The sequence below is a fragment of the Dryobates pubescens genome, chromosome 1 (assembly GCF_014839835.1).
Source record: "Dryobates pubescens isolate bDryPub1 chromosome 1, bDryPub1.pri, whole genome shotgun sequence".
Taxonomy (NCBI): domain Eukaryota; kingdom Metazoa; phylum Chordata; class Aves; order Piciformes; family Picidae; genus Dryobates; species Dryobates pubescens.
In genome coordinates, this window is record NC_071612.1 from 62,577,706 (window position 1) to 62,599,906 (window position 22,201).

Sequence of the window (22,201 nt, forward strand, 5' to 3'; positions counted from 1 at the left end):
GGCAGAAAGAGTGGCTCCTGCTGCCTGCCTCCCTGCAGGATGGTGGACAGCCCAGCTCAGGCCTCAGCTGGGATGATTTCTGGGGTGGGTGGATTTTCAATCTAGAAGTCCAAGGCACAGATCAAGGCTGTACCTCATTTGATCCAGCGCTTCTGGGGCTTGCCTGTAGGGATCTCCACAGCACTCACATAGTTGGTGGAGTGGCCTGTTGTTGAGAGTGTGCCTGTGGAAGCAAGAGCAAGAAGGTGCTGCTGCTGCTGCTCACTGACTGTCACATCCTGACCCAGAGACCCCATGCAAGATCCCCTGTCCCATGCCCATGCTAGGTGTCTATTTTTGAGTATGAGCTTGAGGAGAGCCTGGCCAGCAGCACTGCTGCAGATCCTGGCCAGCAGCACTGCCGCGGAGCCTGGCCAGCGGCACTGCCGCGGAGCCTGGCCAGCAGCACTGCCGCGGAGCCTGGCCAGCGGCACTGCTGCAGATCCTGGCCAGCGGCACTGCCGCGGAGCCTGGCCAGCGGCACTGCCGCGGAGCCTGGCCAGCGGCACTGCCGCAGAGCCTGGCCAGCAGCACTGCCGCAGATCCTGGCCAGCAGCACTGCCGCGGAGCCTGGCCAGCAGCACTGCCGCAGATCCTGGCCAGCGGCACTGCTGCGGAGTCTGGCCAGCGGCACTGCTGCAGATCCTGGCCAGCGGCACTGCTGCAGATCCTGGCCAGCGGCACTGCTGCAGATCCTGGCCAGCAGCACTGCTGTAGATCCTGGCCAGCGGCACTGCTGCAGAGCCTGGCCAGCAGCACTGCCGCAGAGCCTGGCTGCTCTGTCTCCACGGCCAGAGAAATCTGTTCACCCCTGGCCGGTCTCAGCCAGCAATGCCTCACTCCATGTCAGTGTGTGGCAGGTGGAACCCCTGCTGCCCCTCCTGGGCTGCTCTTCCTCGTTGCTTCTACACTTCCCCATGCTTCTGGAAAGCTGACTCTAGGGCACCTACCCACACGTGTGAGAGTCTTGTAGCTGGGGCACAGCTAGGTGCCAGTGGCTGGAGGCTTGCGGCTGGGGACAGGGATCAGCCAGCTCTGTGTAGAGCTCCCTGGGGCAGGACTCTGAGCTGGAATGCAGCAGGGTCCCAGCGGGCCCCTTCCAGAAACAAGCCATGGATGTAGCAGCCGTGGCTGGGAGGAGCTGTGAGCTCACTCACTGACTCCTTCATCACCTGCTCAGGAGAGAGGGCCCAGAGCCCTGCTAAAGGTGTGTCCCTGCAGGCTCAGCCCCGAGAAACCCCTTAAGCTGCTGAAGCAGAGCCTGCCTGGGCTCTCAGATGGTCTAGGCTGTGTCTTCTGGCATCTTGCAGTGTGACACCGTGGGGGCAGCCTGTAGAGGGGGATGTGAGCAGGGCTGGAGAGGCAGTGAAGCCTCTGCTTGCCTTGTGGAGGAGTCTGGCAGTGTGGGTGAGTGTATCTGAGCACAAAGGGCACGGTGGGGTCCATGGACAGCTGTGCAGAACTCTCTCCACCTCTTGGGCAGGTCAGGGCTAGAGCTGCTGCCCTTGTGGCTGCCCAGCAGTAGACCAGAAAAATCCAGAGCTCTTGGCTGAGTTACTGACCTTGAAACTAAAGGAGATGGTCTCAATAGAGATGGCAGACTTCCTGGCAAAGTTCTGCAGTGTCCCAGTGAGGATGGCCTGGGGGAAGAAGAATCCACTGATCCAGAACACAGAGGGGATCCCCTGGCTGATCCATTTGTGCAGGAACTCGATCCGCTGCACCAAGTCGTTCACCCAGGATGCCAAGGGCTTCAGTGATGGGTATGCCTGCAGGGGACCCGCAGAGGAAGATGCTGAATTCGATCAGAGACCCCCCCCTAAACCTTGTTCCCCAGTTGCTGGCATCTGCCCAGAGCCCAGGGGTTCATCCACCCAGGGTCTGGGAAAACAATAAGAGCTGTACTAGGCAGGAGACATCTCTGTGCCATGGAAGTAAAAGACAGCCCAGCCAAGCTGTGGTGGCTGATGACCCATTCCCCTAGTCCAAGTGAGCTCCTGCAGCAGCTGTGCTGGCTGGGGCACTTACCTTGGCATTCCACACCTCTGGCACAGTGTAGTTGTACAAGCTGCTGGCCATCAGCTCCAGCTGAGAAGACATCACAGCCTGGCCTTTGAGAGCTTTCAGCAAATCACTGTGTCTGAGCAATCACCTCCAGGAGCCTGTTGTACCTGCCAAGGGCAGAGGGAGCAGAATGATCAGTGCAGGGATTCATGACCCATGTCTGCCCCAGAGAGGGTGTGGATCTGTGTGAGTGAAGCTCCTCCTTGTAACCCCTACCCTACTGCTCTTTACTGGGGTCTCACACCTGTCCCCCAGCCCTGCATTGCTGATGGTGGCAGATGGAGATACTGATCAATCCCCACAAGGCAGGGATTAGCTGAAGGTCCTTTTTGGGACAACAGTTGTTTGTGTGGCTGCCAGCCTTACTGCCATGCTCAATGGTGAGGTTGCCCAAAGGTGGGTGAGTGCAGGGGTCTGTGTATCTCCACTGTTCCCCAAGGGACCAGCCAGTTGCTGGCCCAGGTTATGATGCCACAGGGGTTTTACCTGATCACCTCCTGTACCAGCACTGTGTTCATGGATTCTTCATAGAGCAGTGGATATTTCTGGATCACCTCCTCCCAAGTCCAGGGGAGCAGGCAGCTTTGCCCTGATGTCCTTGCAGGTCTCCTCCACGAGCTGGAAGGAAGACAGCAAGTGAGCGAGTATCCTCCAGGCCACAGCTGCCAAGAAAGGGGAGAGCTAATGGCTGGGTGACAGTGCTGGTGCTGGAACCCAGCAGCCAGGGTGACACTTTCTGAGAGCTGGTGTTTGTGCTTTCTGACTTTACTGGGCAGTGATGGGACTGTGCCACCCACCGTGAAGGTCTTGTGTTGCAGCTGCTTAACGGCACCCAGCAGTGCAAATGTCTCGATTTGATCGCAGGTGATGTTGGCATTGTCATGTAAACCAAAGAGTTCAGGGCTCCTGATGTACTGGAGGTAGCCCTGGGGAGGAATCCACCAAGGCAGTCATGGTGTTCCTTCGGGCTGGTCTGAAACATCTTTCTAAGCCAGAGTTGGTGGATAAGTTGGGGGGGTGCAGTTTTCAACCCACCACATGAAGCTAAACCCAGTGGATCTAAACCCAGATCACAGACCAAATTGGAAGATATTCCTTGGTGTTTGAGATTAATTTATCTGACCTTTACACAGCTCCTTGTCCCCTGTCACAGGCAAGAAACAACTCATAGCTCTGACTTGGGGCCAGGCTCACGTGTGCCCTGGGCAATGCTCGCTGCCACAGGAACCAGGCAGCTGGGGAGGCTGACAGAGTCACAGTCCCTCTGAGCCAGAGCTAAGTGAAACCATGGTCATGGTTTGTGGTCTGGCTGGGGAGTTAAACTGTTTGCAGAGGCAAACCCGTGCTAGGAGATGGGGCAGCCTGGCAGAGCTCCTCGGGTGCTTTAGGTACACGGTATCAACATCGGAGTACAAAAGCTTTTAGCTGGGGCACTCTGATGAGAGCTGCTACCACCTCCTGTGCACAGGGACAAGGTTTGCCTCCTGTTGCTTGAAACAGACGCAGCTTCTCGAAGGCAGCTGAAGATCCCCGTGTTCTTACAAGCTTACTGCCCCCAGGGGACCAGAAATGCAGCGCGTTTTGGGAAGAGCAGCTCCTCTTTGCACCGCGATGAGCCCCCTGGATCTAAGAGCTGCGATTTGCCCCTAGAGTACTTACCTCGAGGGGAGAGGAGGTACTGATCTGCTTGTAGGTCCTCGACTGGGAATAGGCAAAGTCGGGACTCAGAACCTCAGGCGTGTACAAGTCCTGCAGAATGCTCAGGATGCAGCGCCCGTCCCAGCTGTCACACGGCCGCCGTAGTTGATCTCCCCAGCTGTGTACTTCAGAGCCTGTAAGAGATGCCACCGTGGCCTTCCAACCTGCTTGTGCAGCCTGAGCCTGTTCCCTCCACAGGCAGGGCCAGCCCATGCACTTACCTTGTAAGGGATCTCTGTGTATTCACTCAGGAACATCTGTAGCTGACTGACGCAGATGTGGGGGTCCCCATCTGTGAACTCATAGCGGGTGTTGAACCCCAGAGGCCCAAACTTTTTCCTTTCCAGCATGATCCCATGGAAGAAGCAAAGTGACAGCCACAGAGATTTAAACTCTGTGACCTGTGGGCAGAGGGAGAAGTATCCTTAGATGGGGTTAGTTCCTGCTGGAACCTGGTAGAAGAGATGCGTCAATGCAGCCGCTGGAGCTTGGAGAGGTGGCAGCCTCAGCCACACTGCTGTACTGGAGAAGGCTGTGGCCCTCTCTCTGGCTAAAAGAGAGCTGCAAGTGTCTTACACCAGGCCTCTGCAATCCTGTTGCTTCTGTTTCTCAAAGTGAAACTTCTAATTGGCTCATCACAGAGTAGATGGGGTCATGAGAAATACCACCAGCCCTTCTCTAGCATGAGAGCTCCAGCAGAGAGCGAGATCGATCCCTGGAGAGGGAGATCTATCCCTCACAGCATACACTGGAGCAGGCATGGGCTGGGTCTTACCTTGGGACTGAACATGAGCCTGCAGTGTGCCCAGGCAGCTAAGAGGGCCAATGGCATCCTGGCCTGCATCAGGAACAGTGTGGCCAGCAGGAGCAGGGAGGTCATTCTGCCCCTGTACACTGCACTGGTTAGGCCGCACCTCGAGTCCTGTGTCCAGTTCTGGGCCCCTCAGGTTAGGAAGGAGGTTGACTTGCTGGAAGGTGTCCAGAGAAGAGCAACAAAGTTGGTGAGGGGTTTGGAACATAAGCCCTACGAGGAGAGGCTGAGGGAGCTGGGGTTGCTTAGCCTGGAGAAGAGGAGACTCAGGGGTGACCTTATTACTCTCTATAACTACCTGGAGGGAGGTTGTAGACAGACGGATGTTGGTCTCTTCTCCCAGGCGGCCAGTACCAGAACAAGAGGACACAGTCTCAGGCTGCGCCAGGGGAGGTTCAGGCTGGATGTTAGGAAAAAGTTCTCTACAGACAGAGTGATTGCCCATTGGAATGGGCTGCCTGGGGAGGTGGTGGAGTCGCCATCACTGGAGGTTTTCAGGAGAAGGCTTGATGGGGTGCTTGGTGCCATGGGTTAGTTGTTTGGGTGGTGTTGGATTGGTTGATGGGTTGGATGCGATGATCTTGAAGGTCTCTTCCAACCTGGTTTATTCTATGTATGTATGTATTCTAAGAATTCAAGAAGGTGTCACTGAAATCAATGTAGGATTTGAGCAGGTTGGCCTTGACCCCACGGGGGGGGCTCAATGGTCATCTTGGAGCCATTCTGGAGAATGGCCACAGGGAAGTGGTTGCTTGGTAGACTGGTAAGCCAGAGGCAAAGTCCTGATGCACCTGGGAAAAGGCAGCAGGTGCTCAGAGGGTGCAGAGCAGCTGCTGCAGCTGCTCCTGCGCTGACCCTCTGGCTTTAAGGGGAATCTGTGGATGGGATTGAGCTAGATCTGGCCTCCACCCAGGGCTCCAGCCTCCTGCCTGCTATCCTCAGAGTGGGGAGGCTGCTCAAACTGCTCACCTTGGTGGGGTCAATGCCCTCGACGAGTCTCTCCAGTGAAGGCATCCAGCTAGGGGCCAGGTGGCAGTTCTGGAAGAAGACCCATTTGCCCTGCTCCAGGGCACACTGCATCATGGCCTCAGCATGGGGGCCCTGAAGAGGCACAGGAGAATCACTCAGAGACCTGGTCCAGCACTGCTTGTGCCCTGCTAACCTGGACAGGAAGACAGCTGCTGGGTGGAAACACTGCTTTCCAGCGCTACAACCTGGCTTTGTCACCACGGCTCAACTGGATCTTTGCTGTGCCCTTTTTCACCTTTTGCAGGCCTGTGTGGGAGGGTGGGAGGGAAGGAAGAACTGGGGACAGATTCTGGAAGTTCAAGAGCACTACAGGGGGAACTGCTGCAACCTCCCCCTTGAACCAGACTAGCAGAGTGTTGGGGAGGACCCTGCAACATGAGGTGTTCTCATTCTGGTGCAAGGGTGTTTGACTATTTTGATCTAGGTGAAACCACTGGAAGTGCCATCAGCACGGTGCTGCCCCAGGTGGGCACATACCCACCTTGGCCCAGGGAGATGGCAGAAAGCTTTTGGGAGAACTTCATTTCTTCAGCAAACTTATAGAGGTCATCAGCAGGGTCAGTGCCTGGGGACAGCACAAACACCAGGGGCGTGGTGGCTGTGGACTCCCTGAATACGACCGAGAGGTCAGTGGTCTGCAACACAGAAAGCTGGTCAGACTGGAGAGGTCAGACCTTGCCTGGCCTCCAGCTCCTCCCCAGGGCACCAGCATGCTGTTGGGTGCTGAGGCCAGAGGCATGTTGGACAGGGGCCTAGCACAGCTCTCCTCTGGCAGCATGAAGGTGGGAGCAGTAACCACTTTTCCATTTGTCACTCAAACTTCCCCCCTATGCCTGCCCCCTCCCAGCGTGGTGCATGGAACTGGTGGACATTAAGCAGGATATCCCCCACCTAAGACATGAGTGCTTCCCCAGCTGTGGACAGGCACCCTGGCTGCATGTGGGAAATGCTGACAGCCCATTTACAGCAAGCTCAAGGCCTGCTGCTCCACTCCCAGCCCAAGCAGTGCCTCCTCTTGGCTGGTCCCCTGTGGCTCAATGAAGCGTGGGTGCAGGTTCTGTGCCACAAAGTCCTGCATAGCATTCACGATCTTACCTCCCCCCAGGCACCGCAGCACCAGCAGCTTCTGGAAGCCATGGAGCTCAGCCTCCCACTTCCCAAGCAGGGGCTCTCTGTAAAGTGATTAGGTGCATTTTGAGGGGATGTGCCAGGTCCTGTGGCTTCCCAGGAAGCACTCGAGTTGCCTGGAGGCTGCCACTGAGATTTCAGAAGGGGCAAAGACCTGCCAGTCACTTGGCTGAGGTGGTTGTCTGTCGCTCTGAAACCACCAGAAGGCAAGGCAGAGCTGCTTCCACTGGGGAAGCACCCAATACTGCTGGGCTAAGGTATCCTGTGGCTCTGCCTTGGGCAAGCAACACACACACAAGGGCCACCCTTAAGGAGACCTAGGAAGTGCCTTGTCCTCTCCTTTGTGTGGCACTACACTGGGAGCAGAGCCAGCACAGGCTGTATTAGCTCCCCTTGCTCTCCAAGGGACACCAAGCTGACAATGCAGGGGATACTTGCCTGTGAGGCTTAGGGCTGTCAGAAATGCTCCTGAATGCTACAAGGTTGGTTACAAAATCATCATCAAAACCAGAGAAGTTCTTCAGGCTGCTCAAGGCCAGGATGTCTCTCCATGCTCTCTCATACAGCCAGGCTGGAGCTGGGTTCTCCCTCATCTCCTTTATGGTCCCTCCTGACAGCAGGTACTGCCACTCACCCTGGGAACAGGACAGGACATGGTCAGGGATTACAGCCTACTTGTGTGGGCCTCAGCCATGTGGGTTTGTGCCTTATCCAACTAAAACCCTGTAGTAACTCTCTGTCTGCCTCTCCTCTTAGGGGGGTGTGTGTAGGCCTGAAGGGCTGGAAAGTCAGGTGACATTGACATCACTGCTCAGCTGCCACTAGTTTTTCTCTCTCTTCTAATCCCTGCCTCTTCCCTCCCAATTTGCTAAGCTCTGCAGCAGTCTGGCTGAAGCTGCAGGTCATTCAGCTGGACAGCTCTGTGTGTAGACACAGGGAAAAGTTTGAGATCTGAGTGAAGAGAGAGGCCTTGGGTTTGCCCATTTCTGCCAAGCCTGCCCTCAGCTCTGCAGAACAAGGCTCCTTTTCTATCCTAGCCCACTGTAGGGAGCTGAACAGGCTGGGCTTGAGTTGCCCTGCTGGAATCCTGTCAAGGGGCCAAGGTGACCTGCTCACCATGTCGATCAGTCCATCATTCATCATGATGTGGATGCAGAGCAGGAAAGCAAACATGAGCTTGTGCTTCTCAAAGAGGCTCCAGCACACGTTGCTGCAGAGACTGAAGGTGGTGTAGTTGTTGATGTTCACCATCCGGTCCTGCAGGATGCCTGCAAGAAAAGGCAACAACCAGGGATGGTGGCTGCCATGGGTGGCATGCAGGGTGCTGTCCATGTCACAGTTGGTTGCTGGTCACAGGGTCACACCCACACCCTGCTGCTCTCAAAGAAGCTGCTCTCAAACACAGACTTGATACAGGAACCCTGTAAAACAGAGGCTGTGGGCTCGACCTGCAGAAGAAAACCCAGACCCAGCAACTGGGAGGGAGCCCACACTGCACCATGGCTGCCTACACAGGCCCAGCCACTGCCATCCTGGCTGACATGCACTGCTGGGCAGGGAGCGTTCCCCTGGCCTGGCAGCAGCAGCCAGGACTCATGCACTGAGGTGATTTTGTGACAAGCAGAACCCCAGCACTGCCAGGATGGAGTGTACCCTGCCTGTGCCTTGGCACTAACATCCCTCCTGCCTGATCACACAAGGAGGCGGAGAAGAGGTGGGGAAGAGGAGGGAGGGCAGGCTGCACCCACATCTTCCCTCATGGACACAACAAGGGGCAGCTCTGCTAAGAGCCAGTGCCAGAGGCCACCTTTGCCTTGGCTTCTGCTGCCACTAGACCAGGAACGTAGGGTGAGGAAGAGTGGAGGCTGATCTGGGCAGGTACCTGCTCTCTCAGACTTGCTGATCCCCATCAGGAAGATGTTGAGGAACCACTCAAGTGAGTACTGGTACATGGGGTCCACACTGGACAGGTCTGAGACACAGAAGTAGAGGACCTGCGAGCGGACAGCCACGGGCACATACTGCAGGTGGATGGTGTTCATGTCCCTCTCTGTCTGCTCTGCCACCATCACCTTGGCCTGAAAGACAGAAGAGATGTCATGGCCAGTGCAGTGCTGGCAGGGCATACACAGCTGCAAGGGGAGAGCACCTCCACCTCTGACCTGGATCTCTCCCACCTTGATCTTGGATGCCCCCAGCACTTCAGTGAGCTCCAGATCATCTACAGGATTTCCTTGGGAGGTGCTGAGCTGGTACAGGATCTGAGCTTCTATCTCCTTCAGCTCCTGATGCCTCTCAGTGTTGCTAACAATCAGCTGGTTTCTAGCTTCTTCTAAGTCAGGCCGCTCTGCAGCCACCACTTCTCCCAGCAGTTGGTCTTCCAAGCCACTACCAACAAAAGGCTTGGAGGTGAGAGGTGGGGGGCAACAGGCTGAAGGGTGTGGGGACTGTGAGGAATGAGGTGTTCAGTTGCTTAGGCAGCTGGACATGGGCAGTTAATGGGGTAAGCAGGTACCTGGGTGAGAGGGTGAAGTTAATGATGGTGAGCTTTGCAAAGATCCCAGGGCTGTAGTGAGGGTTGGGTAAGCAGGTGGTGATGTACACCTTGAAACTCTCCTGATAGGGGATCACTGTATCCCCCAGCTTCAGCACAGTGTTGCCTTGCTGTTTGTATGTCTGTATCAGAGAGGACAAATACAGGAAGGCTAGGACAGCCACCTCTTGTGAGGGAAGGCATCCTGCTGTGCCTCGCCCTCTATGCTGAAGAGAGAAGCTGAAAGCTCTTTGGACAGAGAAGCTCAAAGCCACCCAGCAGACCTGAAGACCTGACCCTGAAGAGAACAGCTGCATTCAATGGCCCTGCCTCCCAGGCAGAGATGCCTGCTGGCAGGGGACCAGGGTGTGCAGAAGGCTGTCAATATGTTCAAGCCCTGGCTAAGACATGGCAGCATCCATGTAAATGCTTTCTGCCAAGAGAGAGAACTACAAGCCCACCACAACCCACTGCACCCTGGCCAGATGACCCCTCAGAGCCCAGCCAGTTACCCACTGCCCCTCCTTGCCAAGCTGAGGCAGGACCTGTTGAGCAGGACCGGCTCAAGGGCTGGATCGAGCTCTTCACCAACGTTCCCCAGCAGGAAGGGCTTCCCAAAGGTGAGGGCGCTCTCCAGGCTGCAGAGGAAGTCCCTGTCACCCAGTTTGGCCACCTCCAGGTTGTTCTGCTTTTCCTGAAAGGCAGCAGGGTGGGGCAAGGTCCCTGTGGCATCCTGCCCACCTTTGCATCCAGCTCTGGCGCAGGGAACACCGCTTGACCTAGCTCCCCAGAGCAGCAGCAATCTCTTTTCTTGCTCCTCTAGTTTTTGGCTGTTTTGGCAAGTTCAGTCCATGTCACCAAGCACTGGAGACAGCTCAGTGAGGCAGCAGAAAAGGGGAGAATGGGAAGAACCTCCTTCAAAGAGCCATACCTCTCTGGAACCCCACACTAGTACCTAGCTCATTTGCCTGCAAAAGGAGAGCAGGTGGGTGGGAAAAGCCCTTAGTGGGCAGACCAGGGACAGCTGCCTGACCCTTCAAAAGGGCAGTGGTGCCTCTCTGGAGGGAGAGAAGAGGTGGTGCTCTGTGCCCTTAGCCCTCTGGCAGCAAGGACTGTGCTCACTAGCCAGGTAATACTACCCTAATCACATCTGTCCCACAGACCCTAAAGGTTTCTATGGCAGATATTAGTGTTCTGTGTGGTGAAGGATGTAAGGCCCCCAAGGATGCCAGCAGAGAGCCAAAGTGGGAAGGTAATGCCTCAGCTGCTTACAGCAGGGGCCCTTTCTGCTCTCTGCTAATTTCCCCAAGCAGGGAGATTCCCCCTGGGATGGATATGCCTGTGGACCCTGTCTGGTGCCAGGGAGGCTGAGCTGGGACAGTGTGGGGTCTTGCAGCTCTGAAGCCCAAATCCTAAGGCTGTTCTGTTCAGCTCCTAATAGGAAGCTGCTTCCCTTACCCTGGCAGACCTGGCTTTCCTCCCCACAGCTCTTACCAGATTCTTGATCCACTTGTTTGCTTGTCCTTGGGGGTCTATGTAGTAAGTCCAGCGCTGGGAGAACTGTGCTCTTACCCCATTCTCCACAGACAGGGTGTCATTATGTAAGCCAGCAATCTGATGGGGTAGAAAAAGCTGTTGGGAACACCTGGTAGCACAACAGTGAACCAGAGAGAAGCCCTTGTTGCTGTAGTCTCAGTGTGGTGGAGAGGGTGTCTCTGACAGCTGCAGCTCTGCCTGAAGCAGCTGGGCCATGGCACAGAGCTATGCAGGCAGATATGGGACAGAATCAGGCTTGGGCAAGATACAGGCAGGGCTTTGCTCTAGGCCTGTGGTTTGTAAAGGGAAAGCCTGATGGGTTAAGGCTGCTGCCCTGTTTGATACTGCCAGGTCCTTTGCTGCTCACTGCACAAGGAGTGCTGGCAGCAATTCCAGCTCCGCAGTGTGGAGGCACTAGGTTGTTACTGAGCTGTCTGGTTTGGGGCCTGTCCTTTGGTACAGGTGATTCTAGTGAGAGCTGAGCTGTGTTTTAGCCTTTGACTGAGGCACTTTCAGCCTCAAGTGTGGGTTTTTCTGCAACTTGCCTGCCAGGAGCAGATTTCCATGGGGTCTCCAAGGATGCTGATCAGGTTTGCCTCCTTGCTGTGAGGAATGCTGTTTTCTGACAGCTTCCCCAGCCACTCCTTGCACAGTGCCACACAGTAGGGTCCCTGCCACGACAAGCATCATCATAACCTTTCTTTTAGCTGCAGCTAGTCTGCTCTGATCATCTAAACCCATCCTGTTTCCATTCAGATGAGACCCTGTGCAGTCTCTGGTACTCTGTACCAAGGAGATCCAGGAGGGATCTTGCACCCTTTTCCATTCTCCCAGCACTTCTGGCCAGCACCAGCAAGAGGCCAGGAGAGCAGTGCAGCCAACAGAGAGACTCTCAGTGAGCATTGCACACTTACTGTAAAGGGGCCCAGGTAGGCTACAAAGCCAGCTGCAAGCAGCACGTCCCCAGTGATGTTGATCTTGTCATCCAGGTTGTGGACAGCATCCTGCCAGTGCACCTTCTCATCAGCCAGGCTGCTTATGAGCTGTGGGGGAAGTTGCACACACAAGAGCTGCTGTGTGATCAGACCTTGTGTCCTGGACATGCTGCTCTCTGGGTAGTGCTGCAGGTGACTTTGAACAGGGGTTACAGGGTGGCCCCTGCCATATCTTGATTCTGTCCCCAGCTTTCAGCACCTACTCCTGGGATTACTGGGTGGCTCTAAGCTGCCCTGGAGACCTGTTACCGGCTGACCAAGCAGTGCACAGGACAGCAGCCTAACCCTCCAGTGCCTGCCTAGCTTAGCTTTCCTAGTCCTGTTGTGCTGTTGAGATCTGGCCAGCCAGCTTCAACCAAGGATTGTGAGCTGCAGACAGAGGCTTTCACCACTGTGCTCCTTGACCTGAACTTGGGTTGCCTTAGGTAACCAGGCAGAGCCCAGCTCTGTCCCTTACCGTATCGGCACGGGCCAGCCTCTGCTGACACTGCTCACACTTCATCTCCAACTCCTCCTTCTTGGCTATGCAGGTGTTGTACTTGTCTTGCAGTAAGGCAATGCCATCTTCAACCTCCTTCAGGTGTCCTTTAGCTTCCTCAAGGACCTCTGAGTGGCACGCAGGCCCTCTTCTGCCTCCTGCAATGCTAGCTGGGGAGATACACCAGTGAGTATGCTGGTCAGGTGCCCAGGCTCTTCCCCAGAAAGCTGGAGACCTTTGAGCAAGAGCTGGTATCCTTCCCTGCAAGCAAAGGTTGACCTGCCTAACTCCAGGGAGGCTGTTCTGCAAACCCAGGAATAGAAGTGAAAACTAAAAAAGTGAGGAGGCTATTTCTGCATAGCTTCAAAGAGCCAAGAGCCACCTCACAGGAGCTCAGGATGTGACCCAGTGGTGAGCAGAGGGAAAGGGTCCTCTCCTTGCTCAAAAATAACAACTAACTAGGTTTCAAAAGAATTAAGGCTGGAACACTAGTGAGATGTGGAAAGCCCCTTTGAGTACAGTTTCTGCTGAGCCAAGAGCTCAGCACTGACAAGAAGGTATCACTTGTGTCCCAGAGTATTCTAGGCTGATTCATTCCAGTTTAATCTGTTAACTGTGTTCTGAGGCTTTGGCTGTGCTAAGGCTTAGTCTGAACGTTATGTCCTGACCTGCAGAACATGATGGCTTTTAGCACCTCCTGCAGGAGGATGCTGCTAGTGCTGTGGTCCCTAGCACCAACTGGGTGACCCTGCTTCTTACCTGCTTGGGCTTCACAGCCTTGGCCACAAAGTGATACTTGTGCATGGCACGTACCCACTGGCAGATGGAGGTGCAAGCTTTGGAGACCTTGGTGACAGCTGCTGGCTGAAAGTCCTTGCTGTCAATGTAGGGCTGGATGGCCCTGATCACACTGTCTGCAATGTTATCCTGCAAGGAATGGTGGGAGAGAAGGGAGACTGGTGATAAGGGTGCTAGAGATCTGACTGAGGAGGGTCTTAAAGGGCTTCCCCCCACAGCCTGCCCCAGGACCTAGCAGTGTGGTTAAGGCATTGCACTGGAGCAAGAGGAATCAAATTACTGTGTTGAGACCTGGGAGGCTTGGCTGTGGGATTGAACAAACCCTTTCCCATACCATGGGAAGGTGTGGCAGTTTAGGCTGGGTGACTCCTGTTCCTGCCACACAAGCTATACCTCCAGTGTCCTGAGGGTCCAGCCCAGTAGATGGACACAGGAAATAGCCTATTTCATACCCATCATATCCTGCACCCTATAAATCCAGCTGCAAAGTTTTTTCTCTTCCTCTTTCTTCCCTCTGTGCTCCTATGGGAGATGCTCCCTGTTGGGTAATGGTGGGGGAGTTATCTCAAGGCCTCTTAGGCCTGGCTAAGTCTAATGCCAGGAGGAGAAGGGGGAGGGTCAGTCTCAGACCTGGCCAGCTGAGACAAGCCTAGCAGTGGGGGGGGGGAGAAAGAGCCCCAGGAGTTTTGGGTATACCCTTAGGTGGGGAGAAGGGAAGTGTTTGGGAGGCTTTTGGGTGTGCTATAGGGATTCTGCACATTTTGGGGATTCTTTTGTCACTATGCTTGCAACTTCTGTAACACACTAACTGCTTTTCCATTTAAACTTTCCATCACTTTGCAATCCATTTGTGTGTCACTCTTTTGCCCCTCTCGGGGGCAAGAGAGGATCTGCCTGGCCTAAAACCAGGACATGAGGGCCACATAGAAAGAGCAGACAGACAGAAGATGACCTGTGCACCTGGGCCCCGTTGCCCAAGGCAGTGAAGTTCAGCCAGTTGACAAAAGAACTTCCAGGCCAAATACATCCTCATCCTCTGGTGCTGTAGGGTATTGCCCACAAGGAGCTTTAAGCTTGATTGTTGTGTGAAGGACCTCTGTGAGGCAGCACCTGATCCTTGGTCCTAGCTTCCCTCTGCCACCATTTACCTTATCATACTTAAACAGGCTGTCCAGGAACTTCTTTGGGTCCTGGAGAAGAGTCCTGCCTGGCTCCCAGTAGTCATCCACCTTTGAGCCAAGTTTTGCTCCAGGCACCTTTCTGGGCTTGATTCCTTTTGTGATGCAGACAGCTTCAATCACCACCTTCACGCCTAGCGGAGGCCACTGCATTGCTCCTACCTTCGAAACCCAAAGGGAGACAAGTGGGCTGGCCTGGCTCTCACTGAGACTGCTGCTCATCCCTCAGCTGGCCTCAGGGAAACTGGGACCAGAGGCAGGACCTTCAGGGGATGCAATGCACAGGCAGGAAAACCAAAAGTTTTTACAGCAAAAGCTGCTTATCAGAAAGGGCATGAAGCAAACCGCAGGTTGGCTGACAGCCTGTCCTGGTGCTCTGATGCTGGTCTGTATGGCCCTGGGGAGGAAGCTGTATGGAAGCTGGGCACGGGCAGGCTTTCTCCCTTGCTCCATGGGCTTTCATTTATCTTGTATGTCATCCCATAAGCTGGTCTTCAGCACTTGTGGAGGGACTGCTTGAGTTTCTTCTCAAGCAGGCTGCTACCCGTGCTGCTGTGACACCTCTGAGATAGCTGTGGGTGTTGGGATTCTCACAGATGACTCCTGCTTTTTCCACTTACAGTGCTGGCCATCCCTGCCATGCTCAGCCAGAGACACCCTGAAGCTTTCCCACTGCACACAGTCAGCAGAGCAGCAGAGTTTCTGGTGACACTGAGGATGTTCTACCCCCATGCAGACACCCTCTGTGAGAAGGACTTTGAGTGGCTCTTTGACTGTCCTCAGACAAAGCAGTTCCTTGAGTGGTTCTGCAGCATGGTGAGTGAGGAGAATGTGCTCACCCCAGCTGAGCTGGAGGCCTATGATGCCCTACTGGCTGCAGGCAAGCCCATCTTGGAAGGGGATGCCCTTGAGCAGGCATTGCAGACAATTTACCAGCCAGGTATGATACCTGATAATCAGGGTCCCACTCTGGAGTCCCAGCAGCAGGAACTTCAGGAGCTTCAGGAGCATCGTGACCGTCAGCTCTGTCGGCACAGGAGGCTGCAGGCCTGGACAGCCAAAATGCAGAAGCAGCTGAGGTGTTTGGAGCAGGAGGAGAAAACAGTAATACAGGACTTGAGGAAGGCTTGGATGGACCTGAAAGTGGAGATCTTCCAAACAAGAGCTGTTGTGGACCAGATCAGCAAGGATGCAAAGCAGATGGCAGAGTGGTACAGGGACATGGGGAAAGGACGTCCACCAGCACTGCTGTGTGAGATGGATCTTGGGCCTTACCTGGAGCTAGAACAACAGGCCACCAAGGCATTTGAGAGCTTTGTCCAGCAGGCCCTACCAGGGATTGTCCAGGCTCCAAATACTGAGGAAGCAAGTGCACAGGGAGGGAGTACCCTGCAGGAATGGCTGGAGGCTGCGATACAGATGGACTCAGACTGGGAAATACCAGAAGGAAGAAGAGTTCTTGATCAAGAGTGTGCAAAGATACCACACAAGGAGATGCCAGCAAGTCAGAAAACACTGGTCCAAGGCTCAAGGGCAGAGCTGCTAGTGGAGAGGAGAAGTGAGAATGTGATGTTGAGCATGGAGGATGAGGAAGAGAGAGATGGCAGCCAGGAAGTCAGAGGTGCTATGTGGACACCAATGCTAAAGAGCCTTGGGACTGATGGAGATGAGAAACTGCAGGACCAAGAGAGCTGCTGGAAGGAGCTGATCCGAATGGAGACAGCACATATCTGTGCCCAGAGGGAGGTTATAGTCATGTCATCAAAAGTGGAAGGCCACTGTGCTGCACTGGAGTGGACCCAGAGGACTTGGAAAGCTCTTCAGGAGAACAAGGTAGGGCCAGTGCTCCCTTTCCTCCACTGTCCTTTGTGGCAGGGCCTGTCTGTGCTGCACAGTCCCACCAGCTGCATACTGGAGCATGGCTGGACTTGCCAGGAGCAGGTGGCAGAGCCAGGCAGTGCTAGTGGAGCATCCTGACTCCAGCCTTTCTTGTCTTCCCCCTGAACAGCAAGCAGCTGAGGCAGAGCTCCAGGGTCAGGCAGCCACTCTCCAGGAGGAGCTTCAAACCCTGCGTTGTGACATTGCACACATCCTGACCCACCAGCTGCCACCCCTGTTGAGGGCAGAGGCCCAGGCCACTGCCCTGCCTGTTCTGCAAAGGCAGCTTAGCCTGGAAGATGCCCACCTGCAGCACCTTGCCAGAAAGCAGGAGGTGGCAGCTGCATGGCTGCTGAGCCAGCACAGCCGCCTGGATCTGCTGGAGCTGCAGCTCAAAGCGGAGAGAAAGGAACTGGACCAGAAGGCTGCTCAGCTGGAAGAGATGAAGAGTGCCATGAAGGAAGCCCAGACTATGCTACAGGAGGTGCAAAACTACTACAAAGATGCCTGCTCCTCCCAGAAGGATGTTCTACACACATGGATAGACCCCAAAGAACACTCTGCTGTAAGGTAAGGGCCTCTGTGTGTGCATGAAAACCAGACTAGAGGTGGAGGAAGTGGCATGGGGACAGTTGTGTGCAGACTCAAGCTACCTGGCAGTTTAGCAGTGCTCTTCTGCCAGTGCAGTCACCCTGACTCCATGGTGGTGTGAAATTCTCCAGAAGGTGGCATCTGCTTCTTACTGGCTGGCATGGGCTGATGCAGCAAAGCAAGGGCTTGGAGAAGGCAATGAACATGGAGAACAGAGGCTTTCCTAGGATGTAAAACTGCAGAGTGTAGAGGCAAGTCTTCAGCCACGGAGGACAGCTGAGCCAGAAGGAAGCACAAAGTGTTTGGGAGCAACAACTTTTTCTGATTGGGTGTCCTGCACTGACACAAGCTTCTTGGTCCTCCCTGCACTGGTCTGGAATAGCTGGTGCTGGTGTCTGCCAGCAAGCAGCCCCCAGCTGGCTCCTGGGCCAGCCTGGTTTTTACGGTCCTCTTCTCAGACCTCCAGCACATAAGCTGCTGTGCTGGGTTATCACAGTATCACAGTATAACTAAGGTTGGAAGAGACCCCAAGGATCATCAAGTCCAACCTGTCCCAACAGACCTCACGACTAGACCATGGCACCAAGTGCCACGTCCAATCTCCCCTTGATGGGTTGCACCCGTCCTGGGAGGGGGAGGCTTGCAAGAGCTCTGCTCTCCCCAGGGATTAAGGAAACCTGATCCAGGTGGACTTGGTCCCTTTCCCCCGACCCCGAGGGGTCCCCCTGGGTCTAAGTTAGTCTGTTCCACTCCCCCTTCCTGTCCAGCAAGACTATGAAGGGGAGGGCACGGCGACGATTTCCTGCCTTTTGCTCCTGCCTCGCCTGTGCAAAAGGACCAAGAGCTGCTGCTGGCTTCCTGGTTCTGCCATGTGGTCAGGCCTGGACTTCTCCCTGCTGCATCCACGTTTCTCCAAAGGACTGTAATCCATGTACATCAGGGGAAATACAAGGCCATCCAAACTTGATTTTGTATATTTTCCTATTCATCCTTGTTCCCTACCCTTGTGAACCCTTCCTGTTGTTATTTATATATATACTGTTTAAGAAAAAACTTACTTCTCTATTTCCAAACTGACTCCAAATTATTTCTTGCTAGATTTACCTCCTCCCCTTTTTCCTTACCCCCCTTTTTCTTCCCTTCCCCCCGCTTCCCCCCCCATTCATTCCCTTCTTTTTTCCCTATTGGGGAAAAAGGAAGGGGGAGCAGGGGAGGAGCTCTCAGCCTTGCCACCATCTGAGCTCTTAAATTCCAGTTAGGGCTCAAACCACAATAGCTGCTTAGGAGGAGTGGTTGCCCTCTTGCTGCTGCCCCACAGCTGCTTGCAGCCCAGCCCCACAGCACACAATCTGCCCTGAGCCCTGTTCTTCCTCAGCACTGGCACACTGCTCACTCTACTGTCTGGCTGTGCCCTCTTGCAGGCTCTGGGACATTCTGATGGGGAAAGATCAGGAGAAGCAGCAGTTCCGCAGCTACAAGGCCTTAGCAGCCCAGTGCTCCAAGCTGGTTGAGAACAAGAAGGTACTGGAAGCAAAGTTGGCAGCTCCTATGCCCCAGCTCCCTGCCCTGGAGTCTTCCACAGGGGTGCTTTACCGGCTGCTGTACAACAGCTCCAACCAGCTGCAGCTCTCCCCTCGGGTAAGCAAGCCCTCCTGCTGCACCAGGCCTGGCTGGGTGGCACAGGGCTGTGAGTCAGAGCCCTTGGTACAGGGGGGAGAATTACTGCCTGATCCTTGCCCTGTCACAAAAGCTATCCAGTGAGACAGTGGCTGGCTGAGGAACAAAGGAGACTCTTGCTGTTTCATGTGTGCTGCTAAATGGAGAGGTTGGGATACCTTAGCCAGGGTGGCCCAGCAAGGTAACTCTGTGCCTTGGGTTGGACATGTTTGGAGGCCTGAGCCAGGTCGGTACGTCGTTTCTGGTGGGCTGAGATGTTTCATAGGTTGGAGGAAATCCCCCTCTTTCTGCATGTTCATGTGTATTTGTGCTTTGCCTTTCAGGAGATCACCAATCTGATAGAGCAACTGACCACTGTGCAGGACAGCCTCTCCCAAAGGCTGACAGACCTCCAGAATGAGTTGAAGGTGAAGCGCAGGTCTCTGGAGAACCCTCTCTTGCAGACAGAGAGGAACCTTTATGTGTACTTTTTCTGCAATCAAGACTGGCTGAGACAGGTGGTGGAGAAGCTGGAGAAGAAGGCAGCAGCTGCCTCCAGGCAACCACAGATGAAGCTGCCCCATGCAAAGAAGTAGGTCAAAAGGACACTTGCTCCCTGCTACAGAAGTGGCGTTCTCTTTTGGTTGGACTGGGAAAGAACTCTGGTGGCCCAGGCTCCAGTGACAGGTTACTTGGGTCACAGCCCATCAGCTGGGCTTAAAAGAAGCACAGCACTTTTTCCTTAAATGGAGAGCTTCTCCAAGTGGGTGGGGGGGTTGAGGGCATGTAAAACACTGATGCATTTGGGGAGCTGGCACTGAAAGCCTTGTATAGACAGGAGACTTCTCAAGCCAACTCTGAAAGTGGATGGGTGGTGGTGGGAAGTGGACTGGCACTGTGTCTTTCCCCACCTTCTGGGGTAAGGAGTTTTGTGGGAAATAAAAAGGTCTGCTGTTCACAATTGAAGAGTAATAAGCCTGTCTCTCCCTTCCTTGGCTCTTACACCCTGTGTGCTGACAACTTGTACCCACTGAGTTTGTTGTCTTGCCTCTAGGCTGTGACACTTGCCTCAGAATTGGTTTCCTTTTTCTGACTAGCCTAATTCAAGCCATCCTGGAAGATACTGCCTCTTCCTCTTCTCCATCTGTGATGGATCCCCTTTCAAAAGAGGCTGCTAGTTCAGGCCATGTGCTGACAGATCTGTCCATGTGCTCTGCAGTCACTGCTAGGGGTTGCACTGTGACACTGCCTGCCACCTTACCCTCATGGCCAGGCACTTGTGGATGAGCCCTCAACACACACTCTGGCATGAGTTAGAACATGTGGCTGCCTCTCTGCACTTTAAAACTTTTTACTTCTGAAGGAGTAAAGCTGCATGGCACCTGCCCAGCCTGTGAGCCTAGGGGGATAGATGAAGATGCTGGAAAAGGCTAGGGATGCTGCAGACTTGTAGAAGGGAAACTGCTGCCAAGTGAGAGGCTCTTCAGGACCAGACCCAGCTATGCCACTTCCCCACAACCCAGTTACCTCTGTAACATCATTTTGGTTGAGTTTCCTCAGGCTAGCAAGAGCAGCATCCAGGGCTGGGAGAGCTTCAGCCAAGTCCTTCTGAACATCATCTGTAATGGCTTGGGCTGCCTGAGCTTTTGCTTGGGCCTTTGCCTCCTCAGCCTGCACGTGACATTTTGTCTCTTCAGCCATACCTGTGTCCACCAGCAACACCAGACACAGTCTTGGAAGCATGCTAGAGCCAGAGCACCCTTTTAGCATGGCTCAGCACTGCCAGGATCACAGCTCTCTTGGCAGGTCATGTATTTTCTTCCAGCAGAGACATGCTAGGGCTTAACTGGAGGAGAGGATTCCACATGGGATGCCACATACTAGCAGGAGGCTTTTGTCAGCCTGTAGAGATTATCCACAAGGTCCAGCTCTGGCTGTGACTGGAATGGTATTAGTCCTGCAGCAATGATCCCATTTTTTTTCTTCTTGGCACAGGGGAAGGAGGCATAAAAATGCAAATGTGTTGGGAGATGGAGGAATAAGAGTTAGGCTGAGGATTTTGTTTCTAAAACTGTCACTTCTGTCTACCCCCGTGGTTAAAACACTACCAGGAGGTGTAAGGGGAATGTGGACTATATCCCAATCTTTATCTGCTATGTGGGAGCATGGGAGATGGCAGACTTTCCTCTTTGCATGCAGAGCTGTATGATGTTACTGTCTCCCTTCCATCTGTCTCAGTCTGGCCATCCTACAGTAGCAGACAGGCAGAGAGGAATACAAGGTGAAGGGAAAGTGGTGACAGCCAACACAGGACACTTCCTTATTCTGCAGTGGTGTGTGACACTGATGATCCCTGAGGTGTGGGCTAGCAGGGGCAGGCTACAGCTGGGGATGGGATGTGGGGGAATGATCCCTTCAGCAACAACAGTCTGCTCAGGTCACTTGAGGACTGCTAGTCATGGTGTTACTTTGTGCTTGCAAAGATCTAAAGCAGTAAGGAGATAGAGCTGGTAGCTTGGCTGCCTGACCCTCTGGGTTGTGGCTTTGGACAGGGACATGGGAGCCATTGACAGCAAAGGGCTGGAAGGTTGACTGGCCCTTATCAACACAAGGGCAGGGACCCCAGCAGAAGGCCATCCTCCCTGGCAGTGCTCCTCTGCATAAATACCTGCTGTGCTTTTTCAAATGTCAGATTAAGCAGGATTTTGTACAATCCCTGCAAGGCCTCCCCAAGCCCTGTGCCCAGTCTGAGCAGTCACACTGGGCTGTCCAACAGCTGTACCTGCAGTTGTTCCATGGTTGCCACAATGTCCTTGGCTGCCTGTGCCAGGAGAGGGCGGGCAGACTCCAGCTCCTCCTGCATCTCTGCTACAGCGTCTGCTGTTTGCAGGAGCTGTGGGAGCAGAGCAGAGTAAGAGCACAGGCAGCAGCCATGAAAAGCCTCAGGAAAGGGCTGTGCTGGTGGGTGCTCCCTGCCCAGTGTCAGGTCTTGCCCTGGTTCCTGCTTAAGCAACAATCTGGTGCTGTGCTGACAAACAGCAGTGCCTCATGGTGCCTGCACACAGGCACATAAGCTCATGGCAACTGGTCAGCAGAACATGACTGCTGTTATAGGGCTTTCAATTAAAAGGTGTAATAAGGAACAGCCTGAGAGATGATGAGCTACAAAGAGGTCTGTGGTCTCCAAAGACTGGGGACCATCATTCTTTTAGAGCTGTTACAGACTCAGACTTCAGAAAGACTGGTCCTGGCAGAAGGTATAGTTTTCTCCTGTTGCATAGAGATATGAAGGGCAGCTCACTGCATCTCTGTGGCTAGAAATACACTGCTTAGAGCAGGTGAAGGGGGCTCAAATCTCTCCTTGGTGTGAGGGACAAACCTTATCCAGGCCATCTTTCATCCTGTTCTTGGCTGTTATCAGCTCTTGTTTCTTCTTTCCAATCAGGGACCTGAAGCTGCTGAGGAATTTGAGGTAGCTTTTAGGAGTGACGTAGTTGTGTCTGGCCAGCTCTGCCAGGTACACTTGGCATTTCTTTGCCACACTCTGATGGATTTCTACACATACTTGAATCTACAAGGAGAAAGGAAACAAACAAGTTTATTCAGCACTGAACAGGTGATAGACAAGTCAATATGATGCCCTCAGAGAGCAAAAGGGGCTTACAATGAGCCTAGGTCTACAGTCACAGCAGAGCTTACATAGAGGGTGATAAATGGATGTGTCCATTTCAAGACATATGCAAGCTAACTGTGCTATAGCTGAATCATCCTGCCATGAAACATTTGTGC

At 54.1% G+C, this 22,201-nt stretch overlaps 1 protein-coding gene across 1 annotated transcript in view; it reads right to left on the reverse strand.

The window, feature by feature from the left end:
• Positions 1–39: 39 nt before the first annotated feature.
• The window catches only part of DNAH1 (dynein axonemal heavy chain 1), a 134,007-nt gene continuing 111,845 nt past the window's right edge, over positions 40–22,201 (reverse strand). Inside the window, 36 exon segments of the mRNA XM_054178053.1 lie at positions 40–223; positions 990–1,072; positions 1,074–1,103; positions 1,105–1,211; positions 1,602–1,808; positions 2,068–2,176; positions 2,178–2,210; positions 2,590–2,663; positions 2,665–2,721; positions 2,835–2,846; positions 2,889–3,029; positions 3,763–3,887; positions 3,890–3,935; positions 4,023–4,212; positions 5,243–5,310; positions 5,312–5,388; positions 5,391–5,403; positions 5,582–5,735; positions 6,119–6,280; positions 6,673–6,809; positions 7,204–7,404; positions 7,886–8,037; positions 8,652–8,847; positions 8,932–9,157; positions 9,285–9,449; positions 9,851–9,996; positions 10,797–10,916; positions 11,384–11,509; positions 11,753–11,881; positions 12,291–12,439; positions 12,442–12,481; positions 13,071–13,238; positions 14,258–14,449; positions 19,940–20,144; positions 21,187–21,305; positions 21,792–21,983. Coding sequence (XP_054034028.1) covers positions 102–223; positions 990–1,072; positions 1,074–1,103; positions 1,105–1,211; positions 1,602–1,808; positions 2,068–2,176; positions 2,178–2,210; positions 2,590–2,663; positions 2,665–2,721; positions 2,835–2,846; positions 2,889–3,029; positions 3,763–3,887; positions 3,890–3,935; positions 4,023–4,212; positions 5,243–5,310; positions 5,312–5,388; positions 5,391–5,403; positions 5,582–5,735; positions 6,119–6,280; positions 6,673–6,809; positions 7,204–7,404; positions 7,886–8,037; positions 8,652–8,847; positions 8,932–9,157; positions 9,285–9,449; positions 9,851–9,996; positions 10,797–10,916; positions 11,384–11,509; positions 11,753–11,881; positions 12,291–12,439; positions 12,442–12,481; positions 13,071–13,238; positions 14,258–14,449; positions 19,940–20,144; positions 21,187–21,305; positions 21,792–21,983 — 4,473 coding nt within the window. The 3' untranslated portion in view covers positions 40–101.